A 13,271-nucleotide genomic window follows, 5' to 3' on the forward strand; every position below is an offset into this window, starting at 1 on the left:
AAAGATTATTTGATAAGTTTGACAAGTGCAATGTTGTGTTTTTTTTATTTGTTTTTCCCGCGATGTCTGCGGACACCAAACACAGAGCCAAGATGGCGGGCGCATCGAAACAATCCAACGCACCTCACGCTTCATCCCAGCCAATCAGTGACCACGTCGCAAGTCGATCACCCAATAGGTGTTCTATCCACGGAGCGAACAGGGAAGTGTGTCCGTGGAGCAGATATAGATATCAATCATTTTTTGTGACCTACTTTTTGGTCGTTTTAAAAAAAACTACTGGACAGATGTTCACCAAATTTACAAGAGCACGCTTTCGGGACCAAGCCGTTGCCCCTGCTGCAAATTTGGTGAAAATCCATCCAGCGGTTTGGGCTTAAGACGTGAGCAAAGTTTTTTCTCCATTCAGTCTATGGGAAAAAAAGAAATTTTGGGAACCCCCCTATACCTCCCCCCCCCCGCCGGACCAAACCTCACCAAACTTTGCAGCATCATCTTCAATGCGCTTTGCCATCAGCACCTTGCATAACATGGACCATCATTTACTAATGTTAAAATGGTCAAATATCTGCTCAAGTACAACTTCCACTCTACAGCTTTGCACCATCTGGCAGCAAATGGTCTTATCTGGCTGCACATGAGGAGGACTCTGCACAGACGTCTAACCCTTGGAACTCTATCCCGAAGCACCCTTTCCTTCCAGGAGAAACTTAACAATTGGCTGTTTCTATGCCCTTCCATAAGCAGCTTCCTGCCAAATCTTAAGTTTGTTCTGTAGTTCCATTTCTGTACTAGAATCCTAGCTCCTCACTATATCATTGCCATAATTGATCTATGTGACATGCTATCCCATCACCTTGTCCTAAGCAATCTGCATGAGCTGCCCTTCCATGACTAGTGCTCATGCCAAGTGTCATGTGCATAAAGCATGCAGTGACACAGTCCATAACAGTCTATGGATGATCTCCCACAACAGATTGGGGTTGAAAGCCTGAGATGGAAATGTTCGAGGGAGAAAAGACTGAAGATAATTTTTTGGAAATATCCTTTGGTCTTTTCTCCCCTGAACATTTCTGACTTGGCCCCCGCCCCCACCCACACCACCAACCCCCTACTTACCTTGCTGCCGACTCGCTGTGTTCCTGCAACGCTTGTTCCCTTTCCCTTCCGTGATCGGGAACTGGTGCCGCAGGTTCCTTTCCATATTATTATTTTTTTCGGGCCTGCCTGCGGGGGCCACCCTCACAACCCCCACTCACAATAGTGAGCAAGGGTGCGGAGGATACTCTTACAGCCCCCACCACTGATTGGGGGATTTGGTTGAACTTTTGCGGCCGTTCCGTATTTTCGAATGCCCTAAATTCTGCCAAATCTCCCATTCGGTCTTTTAATCTCTGTCTTTTTGGCTGATTCCTCCCACAACACCGGAAATGCTCTGCAAAAAAGACAGAATTCCCCTCAGCACCCATGCACATCTCACCTCAGACTGCTTGCAAAAGCTCTTTCTCTATGAAAATCACTCCTGTAACCTGTGCACGTGGTCTATGATGCACTGCGGACTATCAAGCAAAATATCCCACATCCGCCAACATATGACACACCCTATATTGCAGGACCCTTGCAAGCACACATCTCGACTATGGTCTGCCAGGGCATGGGAGGGCACAATGAAGCACCATAGGGGTGATAAGGTGCCACAAGGTTATAGAAAAGCAGTTATGTGGTATATAAATGCAAGTTACACAACAAAATCTGGGAATCAGGAACCCAGCTTTTTTTTAAACTTCTCTATGAAACTGGTAGCAAGAGCGATATAAAGAGTTTGTTTTTTATAATCACTATAAGAATTGATAGGCTGTTGTGTATGTCATCTCAAATCTGTCACTTTTCTTTTGCAGTCCCTGAATCTGCTCCCATAATGAACACTTACAGGAACCTTACATCTACCTCTGTACTGCTGACCTGGGATCCTCCACTCCTGCCCAGTGGCATCGTGAAAGGGTACGACTGTCACTTGAAAGGGCCAGACAAGAACGTTAATTTTACTACCTCCAATCATTCCCTTCTGATGCAAGATCTTTTGCCATTTACACTGTACCGTATCTCAATAGCAGCAAAGACACAAAAAGGCCCTGGGCCGGCGGGCAATTTCACCTTCCATACAGATGAGTCTGGTAAGAGCTGTTCTAACATTGGAAACTGTTTTGCTGAATACAATATGTTGATTCTAAGACACATATCAAAGTCCAAACCATTTACAGCTCGAATATTAAGAATTAGGCATTGGAATTGAATGTCACTGTTATGACAGAATCTGGCATTATGGAGGTGTTTGGTGATGTAAATCTAACCTGGTTATTAGACATTGCTATTCGTTTTTTAAACATTGCAAAACACACACTCATTCCTTGTTAAATTATACAATCTGTTTAGTCAGTGGAAACTCACATAGTGAATCTAACCTGCCAAGTGTTCCTGATGACTCAAAAGTAATAATCACAGAGTGCCAGGTGTTGGAGGGGCTAGATTCTTCACACTGCTCTGCCAATGTATTCCCCTACTACTTAACCATATTCACTTCTCCACATAGTGATTTCATCTTTGTTACAGTTTAATGTAACCTGCCCTTTATTTCGTCTGACCTTTACTTCAACATGGTCATTGACCTCAAATTAGAAGGGACACTTTATCTCCCTGACACTGTGCCCAGCAAATTAGACATAACAATTCTTTGGTGAGTCCACATTGACCATTATTATTTTGCTCCTGGGAGTGCCTCTGTGTCACTCCCTATTGCATATTCCCTAGCTACTTTAAAACGCAGGTCAAATCATCTTTCTCTGTGAAATTCACATACAGATAGTTATTTTATATTGCTGTTTGTGTAGCTTTTTACACATCGCCCCTGTGGGGCAGCCTTCCAACCACAATCACTCATAACACTTCTCTGAGATCCCCTACTCGCCTATAGCAGACATGTTACTCCAGTGACAGCACCTCCAACCCTGTTCCATGCCCTCAGCAGACACACTCTGCCTGTAGTGACACATTCTCCCCTCACACTACGGACACATTGCCCCTGCAGCAACACCCCTCCCGTCCACAAGTAGAGAGATGACCCGTGGCATCAGAGTACCCCTGCCAACTCCAGCATCCATATGAACCATGATGAATCCCGACCCGACCTGAGTAGGCACATTGCCCCCGTTGTGGCATACTGTGACCTACCCCAACACACACCTTACCCCTGTGGCACTGTTTTCGCATCCTCTGCAACACATTACCCTTTCAGTAGTATCCCCTCATCACCCTCAGTAGACACGTTAGCCCTGCAGCCTCAGCCCTCCTCATCTGTAGCACACTGGTTAACCCACTGCATCATTCCTTCTTATCTGGCTCCCTTTGCAAATTCAACTGTGTCTAGGTGCTGATCAATGAGCACTTCAATCCTATTAATCTCAGAGGGTTGATAGGCTTACTTCCCAAATCTTTCCTGTCAAATGTAATCATGTGACCTTCAGATTACATGCCTCTCTGCAGAGATAAAACATCTTGTTGTGACAGAATACCATCTGTGAACACGGAATAGCTTGAGCCTTTTTGATTTAATAATGAGGGTAGCACTGTTTCTGAAAGTGATGTCTTCTAATCAGAATCCCCTTTCATAAGGCTCTGTGACTATGCCAGACTTGACTGATGACACCTCTTAGCAGCTATCTTGTGGTTTGGTAACATGGCATGTGCATTCTGGCCAGCAACTGTTGGAACTAAAAGTCCAGCATGTCAGGATCTGCCTTTACCTGTGGGCATTCCTTAGCCTAAATTAAACAAAATAATTGTGGGCCACAGGATGTATTGGCAGATGGCATATCTTAATATATGACTTGTGTGTTTATGACATGCTGATCTCTAGGACTCCGCAATTATATTGTGTGAAACCAAGCGTGGTTAATTGTGGTTAATTGTGTTTCGAGTGTATTCACTGTCTGGTGCTAAGTTTCTCCCAAAACCAACAATTTGGGCTCTGCGTCAGCAAAAGCCTTTGGGGCTCATTACAAAGTGGCAGGTGCGTTCATAACGTGTGGTATTAATGTATACCAGCACATTACTGTACCGCCCAGCTGCAAGCTTTCCGGTGAGTTGGCAGAAGGATCTCCAGTAAGCATTTAAGGTAATTCTGCCACCTTAGTGGCAAAAATCACTGTTATTACAGGTGCTGGTAATAAAGGCACCTGTAATACCGGCATAACCCCCCATAGAGTCCAATGAAATGGAGAGTTACACTGGCATTATTCTGACAGATTTACCGCTAGAATACTGGCCGACTTGTAATGAGCCCCTATGTGTTCCCTGGGCATGGCTGCTATATCCCAGGAAGACAGGGACTGTCCTCTATGGGCAGAAAGAAGTGCAGACTGTGGCCCTCATTACGACCCTGGCGGAAAGGGGAAAACGATGGCGGAAAAGCAATACCGCCATCGAAAAGCGCTCGGTGCGACTATGACCCGTCACCGCAAAGTACGAAGCCATTAGCGACACCGTAGTGAACGCCAACGCTAACTGCACTAAGCACGCGCGCGCGCACCATGCCAAACCGCAAACACCACCATGGTGCAACGGTACGCCAATTCCGACCCTAGCGGACATGTACCTAACGCCATCAGGCATGGCGGAATGGACCATCCCGCCATGGCGAGAAATACGGCATCGTGAACCAACCGTAAATGGCCCACTGAGTGCCTGTACTCCACTCCCTGGCCACATTGCACAACTCCTGGCAGGCGCAATGTACTCACACCATGCAACCAGTGAAATCTACAATTCACCCATGCATGCCAACGTAGAAATGCATGCAGGTGTTCAAAGCGCCCCGTGAGTGGGCATCCATGTACGGCATGTCACCATAGCCGTACTGATGCAGCACAGGCATGTGAAGGTACAAGACATCAAAATGGAAATCAAGAACACATGACACAAAACAACAGTAGTCCCCCATCGCTTGCCACCAGCGCAAGGCAACATCCAAAACAGCATCCTGAGGGGGATTGCACCAGCCCTGTACTCTTGCCAGTAAACAAACCAACCATCAGCAGAAGCATGTACCACACAAGTTGGCAGAGTGACTGAGCAGCCAGGCACATCCCAAGAGGGGCCGATGGGAGCTGCAGGGCACAGATGGCATCAATACAGAAGCTATTCCAATGGACATGACCCCAGTCCCCCTCCAACAAACGCACGCAAACACAGGCACCTGTGACCAGCCACATTCTGAACATCCCATCATACCATCAATCGACCTGGCTGACAGGCACCAGTCGGCCAAAAGCCAATCCCCCGCCCCTGAACAGCACATCATGTAAACAGTCACAATGGCAGCCCCTATCCGTGACCACACTGTGCTACGTAGGCAAAAGCGGCCAGTACTGTACCACACAACTCAACTCAGAAGGCGGAACACAATGCAGATCATCTCGCAATACATACCGCCACAAATCGAAAATCGCCACATCACCTGCAAAGAATAACGCAACACGCCAAATATCGGAATACAATTTAAATGCACATCCAAATGACAAAGGCCTCACAGCAATTTGTAAAATAACACCAAAACATCCATCATCACCGAGGGCTGCATCTGCAATAATTGACCAGCTTCCACTTGTGTGACGCCCTGTACCATCATGGCACACAGGGCCAACATCAACGTTCCAAAAGGCAACATGGAAGCGGCAAGAACCGCAGGTCCGTCCCATGAGGCAGGCACTAGTCCAGCTGAAAGGCCGAAATGTTGCACCTAGCCACCAGAACAGCGTAAGGGCATGTGGCCCATTGGCGATCGTCCCATAAGATCGTAATGGTGCTCCACTGATTCACCCGAAGCTGCAGGTGTCGAGAGTAAAATCCATCTGGAGGAGTGGCGTACAGATGGCATCTGCAATAGGGCAGGAGATACCTGTCACCAAAATGAAACACAAATTAACCGATTGCACTACAGGACACATGATGCATCACTATCTTCATTCAACACACCAAATCCACACCCATATGCATGCTAGCCCACTCCAAAGGAATATACACACCCCTAAATCAGTATCGATACATAACGAAACCAATCGAGGTTAATACACCATTGGCAACGTCGGTTACTGTGCATGCGTCCGTCAAGATAGAACCCATGACATGGGATTAGTAACGTGCCTAGACACAAGTGTATGAAGGCGCGTCGAGACAGGGAGGATCCGACAAGGGCAGATAGACGTAAGTCCCACTATGGCAGCCTTGCATCACATAGCGCAGGGGAAGGGGATTGAATCAAAAAACACATGTACATGGCAGACCCTAAATGGAATCATCTGTCCATGCATCCATTCATCATTCCCTCATCCCGCAATGAAAACGCATGAACATTCACTCACATAATATGTGAAACTTCCATCGCGTCTGTGCGTAATGCAGTCTGCAAAAACCACTGTGCTCCTGGCCGGATCTGTAGTGTCGTGAAGCTAGATGGACTTGGGAACGTCCTGCCTTATCGTCCACTACGCTATTGCGCATCCCATTCAATTCATGTCATTCATTGCTTGCTCGTTATGGGCCCTGTCCCAAGGACATTCAACAATAGAACGTTACATTTCCAGGCAGACCTGTGGGCGTCTCCTCACCGCTACTTCGCAACCAAAAATCCTGGCCTTCGAATTCCTCACTTGCAACATTACGTCGAAAAGGCTTCTGTGAACGCTTGCATTCACAATTACATCAATGTAGTGCGGCTGTGTGTCATAATGCTAACTGGCTGCAATCACAAATGGGACGCCACGCCCGTCGGTGAAGTACGATACTGTGCTGCATGAGGGTCGGCCATCGATCGAGCCCTACATACCACTGACTCTTCACAGGTATGTAAGCGGCTGCAATCATAGCATGTGTAACAATGGGAGCATAGCATGAAAATCAGTCAAAGTACATCACACTGCCATCGGGATTTGATACATGATTCCAATCCCAAGATGCCATGCGGCCAAATGCAGCCTTACGTGCGGGACGTGCTCGGCCAGAAGGGATTGCATCCGCCACAGATTCATTCAATCAGCACAGGTGGAGGCCATACAGGCCGACAGCACATATATAGCAGACCCAAACCCCTCCCACAACCACTCCCACTCCAAAATGCTACCGGCAGGACTAGCGATGTTGGGCCTGGGGCACCAGATAGCACTGCAAGTGCTACAACTACAAGAAGACGACGAACAACAACAGGTACAACAACCGGGCGCACAGGGGAGACGGAGGAGAAGGAGGAGGAGGAGGGCAAGGCAGGGTCAGCAAGGCCCACAAGCACTGCCACTACCAACACGCAGGCGGCCCGCAATCCCACGCCTCCGAGCTGATCCGTTCAACCTCACTGCTGAGCAGATCCACACCCTCTACCGTTTGGACCGGGACACCATAATCGCCATTGTGGACATGACACATGCTGACCTCGTGAGCATGATAGATAGCCCAACCGCCATCCCACCCCTACTGAAGGTGGTGTCTGTACTCCACTTCCTGGCCACAGGCACCTACCAGCACACAGTGGGGCACTTGCATGGCATTTCACAGCCACTGTTCTCACGGACACTCTCCCAAGTGCACGATGCCCTCCTGAAGCACGCCGACGACCACATCACACTACCACGCACGTACCAGGAGATTACCAACGCAAAGGTGGGATTCCATGCACTTGGCGGCATCCCGGGTTGCATTGGTGCCATCGACTGCACCCATGTTGAATTGGTTGTCCCACATGCCATGGAGGTCCAGTACCGCAACCGGAAACAATTTCATTCAATCAATGTGCAAATGGTGTGTGACTCCAACAAGATCTTTACGCATTGTTGTGCCAGATTTCCAGGATCTACCCATGATTCTATGGTCCTGAGGAACACAAGAATACCACGCTACATGGAGCGACACGCAGGGCACAGATCCTGGCTACTCGGTGAGTCTCATTCCATGCATGACATCGTGGCCCATTTGATGCGTCAATGACCTTGCAGGAGGGGGGGGGGGCTACTTAGCACTATCATTCCACTGACACCCTTTATTCGTCCCATACAGGTGATGCCGGGTATCCACTGAAGAGATGGCTCCTTACACCAATCCGGAACCCACAGAACCAGCATGAGGAGGACTACAACCATGCCCACTCACGTAGCCGTGTGGTCATTGAACAGGCATTCGGCCTACTGAAGGCTCGTTTCCGCAGCCTCAGCAGGTCTGGCGGGGCACTCATGTACAGCCATGAGAGGGTTTCTAAGATGGTCATGGCATGTGTCATGCTGCACAACATGTGCATACGTAGGAATGTGCCCATGCCCCCTGACGCTGTACTGCATGCACCTGAAGATGATGATGATGAGGGTGGGGATGTGGAGGCACCCCAAGGAGTCCATGAGGCACAGGATGCACGTGCAATCCGACAGAGCATCATAGATGCATGCTTCTAGCAACCACGCATGGTGCCTATTACACGGAAAGGGGACCTGTGGCACTGTGTGTGTGTAGTACAGGCACATAGTGGACTGTACGCCTATGAAGGCCTCGTACGCAAATATCAATGTCCACACATGTCATTGGATGATAATGAAGTGCTGTATTGTTAATGTGATTTGATTCATACACCCTATGGACCCGCCACCCAGTGAAGCCCAACACACCCCCTCCACCCTACTTCCTCCCCCCCCAACACCAGTGTCCAAATATGCATGCTGCCCGTGGGTAGACGCTATTGCAAGCCCCCTCTACGGGTATCAGGGGCACCCCTGCCCGTGGAGCGCAGGTTCCTGCCAGATCTGCGTTGGGGGCTGCCCTGGACGGAACTTGCCACGGATGACGTCTCTGCCTGCTCGCGTCCATGCATGTCTCTGAGGGTTTGTGAGAGCTCCGAGAGCACACGGCGCACAGCAGCAAGTTCAGCACAAACGTCTTTGGACGTCGCATTCAGTTCCCCCCTCAGGCTCTCGGTGCTTTTCTCCATTTGTGCTCTCAGGCTCTCGGTGCTTCTCTCCATTTCTCCCCTGAGGCTCTCACTACTTTTCTCTATTTGTGCCCTGAGTGTCTCGGTGGATGTTTCCATGGCTGCCCTGGAACCCCCGCATTCATTCGCATGGTCCTTGAGTAGCGTGGACACTTCCTGCTGTTGCTCGATCAGCAGGTCGAGGGACTGTTGCCTCTGCTGGGCCATGGACATTTGCGGTGGTGTGACAGGGGGGCTGCTCAACACATGTTGCCTTGGCACAGGACTTGTGGGGGTTGGCCAGTCGTCGTCTTCTGGGTGCCCCTGCGTGGTTTCGTCATGGTGTAGGGGATGGGACATGCAGGGGGATTGGGAAAGGTCATGGATGGTACCTACGTCGCCAGCACTGTTTTCCGTGTCGGAGCATGCTGGCATGACAGCTGTGTCACCTATGGTGCTGCTACCACCAGAGGCAGTGCCATCAGATACGTTCTTTGGGGGGACCTGTGGTGCTGGGGTTGTGGACTTGCTGGCTGCTGGGGTGCCTGTTGCAGTCCCCTCCAGTGTGCTGGCACTTGATTCCTGCTGCTGCCGTGTCTTGATCCTTGCACCTGAGGTGGAGGCTCTTGGGACGTTGGTCCTGGCCCTCTTTGCAGGCGTGCTGGTAGGGGTGTCCTGCAGCTCGTCGTTGGTATCGGACCCTGTGGTGGAGTAAAGAGGGGCGAGCGTTAGTTATGGGTCTGTCGGATTTGGAATGGCAACGTATCAAATGCATTGGGGTGGTACATGAGGCTGATATGGGACTGGGCCTTGGAGGTGGTCTCATTTTCGTGTGGATTGAGGATGCATTCATTTGGCTGCCTGCAGTTAGGGGGTGCATGCTGCACATGTAGGGGTTGTTTATGGCATCTTGATTAATTTGTTTATTCATTCTGACTTTTAGAGGGCGCTGTCAGGGCAAAGTATGTATTGCACTATGGGGTCACATGGTACTGCACATGTTCGTGGTTTGTGGATTTCGCATTGTTTCTCTTGGCCAACCTACCTGATTCTCCGGATGTCGGCACTCCTTTCTCCATCCCTCCGACTCCCTCTATGCTCTCCATTCCTATGGTGGAGGCGCAGATCTCCTCCCAGGGGGTCAACTTGATGGGCGACTCTGATCCCCCCCCGGTAGCTGTGGCGATGTTCCTGTTCGCAGAAAGTATGCTGCGTACGCGGATCCGCAGGTCGTCCCACCGCTTGCGACATTGCTGTGGCGTGCGGGGTGTTGTCCCCACCGCACTTACGCGCTGTGCCACAAGGGCCCATATGGCCTTCTTGTTGGCAAGGGCCGTCCTGGTCATTTGACTGGAGAAGACGACGGCGGCATTTTCCTGCAGGGTCTCGGTCAGCACGGTCAGTTCCTCTCGGGAGAAGTGGACCTGCCGCTTGCGATCACACGCTTTCTTGGCTACCTTTCCCATATTTATTTTTTTAACTGGGGTTGCTAACGGGTTGGGATGTGTGTCAGGGTCGGATTTTTAATGGTTGTGTTGGGATTCGGATTTTATAGTTGTGCGGCGTGCTGTTTCCCGTTCCGGCCACATGCTTTTACTTCCGTTTCCGTATATTTACGGTGCCCGTAATTTGCGGTGCCCGCTCATTACGGTGCCCGCTCATTACGGTGACCGCTAAGATGGGTGGCGGTATTGCACCTGGTGCAGCGTACGGCGGCGGTAAGGGCCGTTTTGGGGTCATTTCCGCCATCGCAGCCTTTCGGATTCCGCCATGGCGTAATGCTCGTGCCCGATGGGTCGTAATTAGCCGCACTTTGCTCCTTCGTGCAATGGCGGAAACGCTATTTACGCTGTTGCGGTCCGGTCAGTCAATTTCCGCAAGGGTCGTAATGAGGGCCTGTGTCATGCGGAAAGAAGTCAAACCAAGGTGCTAAAGAACAGAGACCCTTTAATGCAGGCAGACAGAGGATCGGGTGGAGAAAAGTAGCCCAGGTGAGGACATTCCAGTTTCATTAGGTTCCCAAACTACCTGTGCCTCTCCCCATTTTCTGGAGACAAATCGCTCTGGTTAAGACATCACAAGGCAATAAGATTGTGAAAGAACAGCCAAAATGTGACCTGTTTACGAAGGCAAAAAAGGAGCCAATCTGCTATGGGGGAGTTAAGTGGGGGGGCTCCCTTTAGTTGATTCATCTTTGGATACTTCAAGAAGGATTCATCTAGAAACTGGTTGAGGATACAGTCTGCTCCAAAGTTCACTTCTATAAAGGTGAAGGCCAACATCTTCAAGGAAAAGGCAAGCTGTTTGCCCTGATTATCTGAAGCCAATATTTAGGGGATTGGCTGGCTGGACAAGGCCAATTACAGCTCAGACCACTGGTACCCAGCACCTGGTCAATGGAGGTGACAGAACACTGCAAGTGCTCTCTCCAAACATTCCTGAATGGGAACTGCAACAAAATGACTTACCTTGCATTTGGAGACCCTGGACAGCGTCCCTCCAGTATCCAGAATTCAGGAAACATCTCTGGACCATTTACAAACTTTGATCCATCTTCGAGTCAATTCAACTATCTTTAGGTGCTTTTTAAGATTTTGCAAGCAAGTGAGGCTGCCTTTCACACTCACTGCTTTCGATCCACCTATGATCCAAGTTGATTTTGGCTTGACCCAATGGAATCCATTGACTTGCACATCTCAGCATGACATGCCACACTTGAGGCATTTATCTCGACCCATGGCAACCCTTATTCAACCTGCTGGAAGCTATGACCTCAATGCATTTTGATGCAGACTTGGCTCGCTGGATGCCATTGACTCAATCTGTTGCGACGCTGAATGGCAGCAACGCACTTAGAAGCCCAATGCTGTTAAGCCCAAGGACATCCATTTAAAGATACTTGAAATGGTTCTGTACCCCTTGCCTGTGTCAAAGGGCCCCAGTGGCTTATAAGACCCCACTCTGTACCTTTTTAAAGACATCCTCAATAACGTTGATAATTGCTGCTGAAATCATTGCCTGTCCACCCCTACCTTCAAACCCAGAGTCCCCCCATTGTGCCGCAATCTGTGTGTTTTCCCTTACAGGGGTGGGTCAGTAGTGTTTGTATTAGTTGTGTATAGTTTCTAGTTTAATTAAAGTATCCCAACTATTTAGCACATTGGTTGGACATTCTTTAATGTTGATACCCCAGTACTATTGTTGTATTGTTTGTTTATGTATCAGCTCACATTCTTCTTGAAGAGGATAGCCTGCCAATGGACCATGTTGCCCTGAAGAGGCACAGTGGGTATACATGTTGAGCTGTGTCTATTGCACCTTTATGATTGGGATCATTGCTGGTTTAGTAGTAGTATGGGCCTGAGTTTTAGTCACTACTCATCCATGTACTCTTTCATCAAAGTTGGGTTGTGCTTTTTGAGATTACGGCTACACGTGGGGCAGATTCAGTTATTAAATATGTTTGACAGTAACAAACTTGTTTTTCTTGTTTTCTACTGCTAATGTACATGTTCACAGTCATCCCGTTTCTTAAATATACATGTCAAGCAAGGCATCACACTGGCGCTGAGTACCTGTTTTCTGTTGAAGATGGCGGTTTGGAGAGGCAAGGCTGCTGGTGACACAGTGTTGATGGTGCTGATTGTGCAGAGAGAGAAATCAACCCAACGTTCTCCTTGATAGACTTGGAAGAACCCTGGACCAACTCCCTGCACCAAGGGACGGCACTTCCCTAATTTACGTGGCAAAAGGACAGTGCAGGCACTGGCAGCGAAAGCCGTTCCAGGAGTCAAAGGTCAGAAGCAATGACAGGCAATCTCTTTAGGTATCGGCAGGCAGGAAGACGTAAACCCCAAGGTCTTAAAAGAAACGGGAATGCAGACAGGCAGAGAAAATAGGGACAAATCCAGTGGCCATGAAGACTGGGAAATGAGAATTCAAAGGTCTGGGTTAGAAAGCAGCCAGGAGGACCAGTCAAGGCACTGAAGCCAGGAGAACAGGGCTAGCAACTGGAGACAGGAGACATAATGAAGGAACTGGAGCCAGGACACCTGAGCAAATGAAGACAGAAGAAATCTGGAACAAGAAAGGGAAAGCATGGTCAGGGAGCTAACCGCATTGAGACACAGTTTTGCTGAGAACAGTGCTGGGCTTAAATATGCTTGGTACATCAAAGAGAGGCATGGGACGCATGCCGTGGTGGCTGTGGCATCCAAAAGCACCCTGCAGGACTGTGCATGCACAGAATGTAGAAATTGAATGTCTGCACATT

General features: G+C 49.2%; 1 protein-coding gene across 12 annotated transcripts in view; it reads left to right on the forward strand.

Moving 5' to 3' along the window:
* Window positions 1-13,271, forward strand: part of PTPRQ (protein tyrosine phosphatase receptor type Q) — a 2,012,995-nt gene that overhangs the window by 1,357,437 nt on the left and 642,287 nt on the right. For all 12 annotated transcript variants that reach the window (XM_069629300.1, XM_069629298.1, XM_069629293.1 and 9 more), the window contains one exon: window positions 1,899-2,174. In XM_069629300.1, the coding sequence (XP_069485401.1) occupies window positions 1,899-2,174 (276 nt within the window). The remainder of the gene's footprint in view (window positions 1-1,898; window positions 2,175-13,271) is intronic.

This window comes from Ambystoma mexicanum, chromosome 12, assembly GCF_040938575.1.
Source record: "Ambystoma mexicanum isolate Mex_15411 chromosome 12, UKY_AmexF1_1, whole genome shotgun sequence".
In the NCBI taxonomy this organism is placed as follows: domain Eukaryota; kingdom Metazoa; phylum Chordata; class Amphibia; order Caudata; family Ambystomatidae; genus Ambystoma; species Ambystoma mexicanum.